Here is a 4,121-nt window from a genome sequence, read left to right on the forward strand (position 1 = left end):
TAATAATAATAATAATAATAATAATAATAATAATAATAATAATAATATATGTATATATGTGCGTGTGTGTGTAAAGACCATTCAATTTTTGTTGATTGAATGCACCCACGTGTGGGCGGTTCATGATACTTATCTGCGTTATATATATGCTGAGTTGTGTTTAGGGCCGATGTGTAACCCAGAAGCCATATAGTTTTTTGACCACACGCATGCACACACACACACACACACACACACACACACACACACACACACGCACACACACACACACACACACACACACGCATAGCTATGGACATGCTTAATAATGCTGGAGGTAAATACACTTAAATATACTAAAGAAAGCGGATTTGGGGCTCTGTCACGGCAAGTCAAAACCCTTTAACAGCTGCACCAGTGATTCACAGGTAATCACTTTACTCATTTCACTTTACATTTCACTTTATAAATATATATACATACAAAAATGGACTAAAAATAGTGAAAAACAGCCACATTTCAAATAAAAACAAATTTTAGAAAGTTTGAAAAACTACTGATTAGAATACTACTACTACTGAAAGATATATATATATATATATATATATATAGAGAGAGAGAGAGAGAGAGAGAGAGAGACAGAGAGAGAGAAGTTTTATTTGTTGCACTTGATAAATTTTAAACTGTTCATCTCAGCTAGATGAAGTCAGAGTTTACCTGTATGACTGTGAGCCACCTTGCAGGCCTTCCTGTATCTGAAACCATGTGGGCTGAGGTGGAAAATCAGGTCGTTGTGGTACGGAAACATCCTCAACCGTAAGTTAATAATACTGCTGAGCTCATACACTGCTTTAATGTATTCATTTGTTCCTCTGACACGTGAAAACAGAAAAAAAACAACATTAAAAGTTACATTTCCTCTGCTTTTGATTTGAGATTTGATTTGATTTTGACTGAAGCAGAAAATGAATCAGAAGCTGAAACTGTAAACAGATTTACATAAACTCACCCCTCTGTCTGACAGTTGCTTTTGCAGCTAAATGCACACTGTAGGATGGTGTCCAGCGTCATGAGGCTCACATGTTCAAATAATTCAAACGTGTCATTGCTCTTTGCATGTTTCTCCCATTTATCCTGAAAACAATGAGAAAATAAATGCTACATCTTTGCACAGTATAAAAACACTGCTACGCATGTTTTAATCTGAACATTTTTTAGATGAAGACAGAGTTATGCTCTTCATGACACATTTATTCAATATGAATAGTGAAACATACCATTCATTTTTAATTCACATACCAACATAGTTTTAGCAGACTGTGACATCAGCTGCACGTATGGCTTTAAAACGTCATAATGGAAGCCTGAAGTCAAGAGTCGTCTGTGGCGAAACCATTTCTGACCTTTCGACACTAACAATCCATCTCCTAAAAACAAAGGCAGACATGATCAGCGTTAGTGAAAGAAGTAGCTTAACTAATAACACTATGAGAGAAAGAAAAAAAAAAACAAGCTGTAAAAAAACCAGCAGTCTTACCAATCCAAGGCATGAGAAAAGAATACACAAAATCATCTTTTGGTTCTGTTAGGAAGGAGGCAAACAAAAGCTGTTAGGTGCTACCATGCAACTGGTACAAACGCTAAAATGATGCGTTTAGTTGCATAACTGCAACAAGAAGTAAACATCAAAGTCGATTTTTACACACCAGCTGATGTCAGTATGGTTTTTACATAATCTGGATGATGAACACTGAGCAAACAAAGAAAGGGGCCAAACCACAATGGAAAACCATAAGGGTAGGTCCTTCCCCACTCTGTCGCCTTGAACAAATCGGTCCCATCTTGTTTAAACTAAAAAGAAAAGACAGCAGAGGGTGACTGAGGTCAACGTGCATGATGACTTCCTGCAGAAACCGTACTCTGATGTGTACAGTACTGCGTATATGAGCGGTAATAAACACACCATAAAAAAATTATTTTAACAAAGTTATTCTGCCGCAAAAGTTTCCATCCAAACCTAATTCATTTACACTTTGTTTCTAAGGAGCCAGATGTTGTTCTTATCTTTTAAAGCGATTGACTTTCTTATTTTTGTTTTTCTTTTAACTTTGGCTGCTTACAAGAGCAGGACAAAATGTGTAATTAAATCACAGCAGTTAGTAAGAAACTGAAACCGTGCTTAGGAGGTCAGAGTTTTGTGACTTAATAAAAAAGAAACAAACAAACAAACAAACAAAAAACCCTCAAAGAATGATCAGGACTAATGACTGCACTCAAATAAATAAAAAGCAACTAAAAAATAAAAAGAAAGTATTTGAAACTTTTAAAGCCTGATAAAATAAAGCATTTTAAAAAGACTGCAATTTGTCTGGCTCCTTGGAAGCAAAAGATAAATAAGAATAAATAATATGACTAACATTTTTTTTGCACAGCACTGAGCATAAAATGTTTAATTCCAACTGATGAAAAACTGTTTTTTTTTTTAGAAGTCACTTAGAAAGACTTTTAGTAAATCTTTGTTACTGAACAATTTTAAAAACTATTTTAAACCTTGTTACAAAATGAAACACTAGCTCGTGTGTCATTGTTCAGTTATAGAACAGACACCAAAATGCAGCAGCAGAAGTCCTAAAGGGAGCTCCTAAAAAAAAGGGTTTTACCTCTAAAACATGTCCTAGGAGAAAGTTTCCTGGAGGTCCTGGGAAAGCTTCAAAGCTTCTGAGCACAGCCTTTCGTTTGGCCAGGAAAACTGAGAAGTTGTAGGCGATGACAACGAAACAGAGCAGAGAAAACAGCTGGAGCCAGGAGAGTTGGAGTTTGAAGAAAGCTTCCAGCAGCTCCATACTGACGAGGAGACGAGTCTTTGAACGCCTCACGGCGCGTGTTTGTGTTTTATAAGTGTTCTGACAGCACGTGGCAGGAGGGCGTGAGGGATCTGCGTGCCGAGAACCGGGGCGTGATGATTTGGAGCTCTAAATATTTATCTCCATTAAAGCATGACTATTTTTGCAACATGCAATGTCATCATGGGCGTCACAAGCATCTGTAATGTGGGGGGGACACGTCCCCTTCACATATAATGGTCGTGACCTATGAATGCAATGATAAAAAAAAAAAGTGAAAACTAAACCTGCACAATATTTTTATATTTATGTTTTTATTGATGATTTTATTGAACGTGTGGCAATAAATAAATAAAATAAAAAAATTAACTTGCAATCAAAATTTGTCAACCTTCATATTGCATCAAGGATTGGCTCTGTGCCAAGTTTTGCCCCACCTCTCCTGCCCTGTCTGTTAGTTTTCTTTTGTTTTTCCTGCCAAGCTCTTCCAGCTCCTGTCACTCCATCTCCACTCTGCTCCATGCCCCGCTCTGCAATTAAGCTCATGCGCTCCACCTGTCCCATGCACTTCATAAGCTGCCTGTCTTCCCTCTGTCAGCGCCAGATTCTCGAACTTTGCTAAGTAGTAGAAATCCAGCAGTCTTGTCTCTCGCCTTGCCTGACACTTTTGGATTCATCTGCTCATCTGACCACGGTTTACGACTCTGCGCTCCTCTAATTTGACCATGACTACGGATTACGATTTGGCTCTGGCTTCAGCCTTCTGCTTCCCCGTGCTTGACTCCTGCTAAGCCCATCGGACCACGTATCTGGATTTCCTCTGCCTGGATCACAACGTCTTCAGTCTGCTCTGCTGTAGCAGCTCACTCTGCATGAGAGACGTCACCGGCTCCAGCGCGACGAAAACGCCTGCTACACCATCAAGACAGAAGATTAGTGAAAACCTCAGTACCCATCTGCACTTCCTCCTCCGAGCCAAGTTCACTAACACATCTGTCTTGACAAATTGGACCAGGACCCAGACCTCCACCAGAGATTGTATAAATTCAATAAACTCTTTTAAACCACTCTTGGTCTTGGTGTTGTCATGCTGATCCAAACTGGTCCCTGTCACTCTGAGACCCTTCTTGTTTGCTCTGGTGATGGACCGACTAACAGATGAGGTCAGACAGGAATCTCCGTGGACTATGATGTTTGCAGATGACATTGTGATCTGTGGTGAGAACAGGGAACAGGTGGAAGAGAACTTGGAGAGGTGGAGGTATAAACTTGAAAGAAGAGGAATGAAAGTCAGCCGTA

General features: G+C 39.1%; 1 protein-coding gene across 1 annotated transcript in view; it reads right to left on the minus strand.

Moving 5' to 3' along the window:
* The window catches only part of LOC119409944 (cytochrome P450 4B1), an 8,104-nt gene extending 5,282 nt beyond the window's left edge, over positions 1-2,822 (minus strand). Inside the window, exons 1-6 of the mRNA XM_037676849.1 lie at positions 2,640-2,822; positions 1,686-1,830; positions 1,517-1,561; positions 1,279-1,406; positions 989-1,113; positions 697-851 (exon numbers count right to left, since the gene is read on the minus strand). Of these exons, the coding sequence (XP_037532777.1) occupies positions 697-851; positions 989-1,113; positions 1,279-1,406; positions 1,517-1,561; positions 1,686-1,830; positions 2,640-2,822 (781 nt within the window). The remainder of the gene's footprint in view (positions 1-696; positions 852-988; positions 1,114-1,278; positions 1,407-1,516; positions 1,562-1,685; positions 1,831-2,639) is intronic.
* Positions 2,823-4,121: the final 1,299 nt, after the last annotated feature.

The sequence above is a fragment of the Nematolebias whitei genome, chromosome 5 (genome assembly GCF_014905685.2).
Source record: "Nematolebias whitei isolate Nwh7 chromosome 5, NemWhi1, whole genome shotgun sequence".
Lineage (NCBI taxonomy): Eukaryota > Metazoa > Chordata > Actinopteri > Cyprinodontiformes > Rivulidae > Nematolebias > Nematolebias whitei.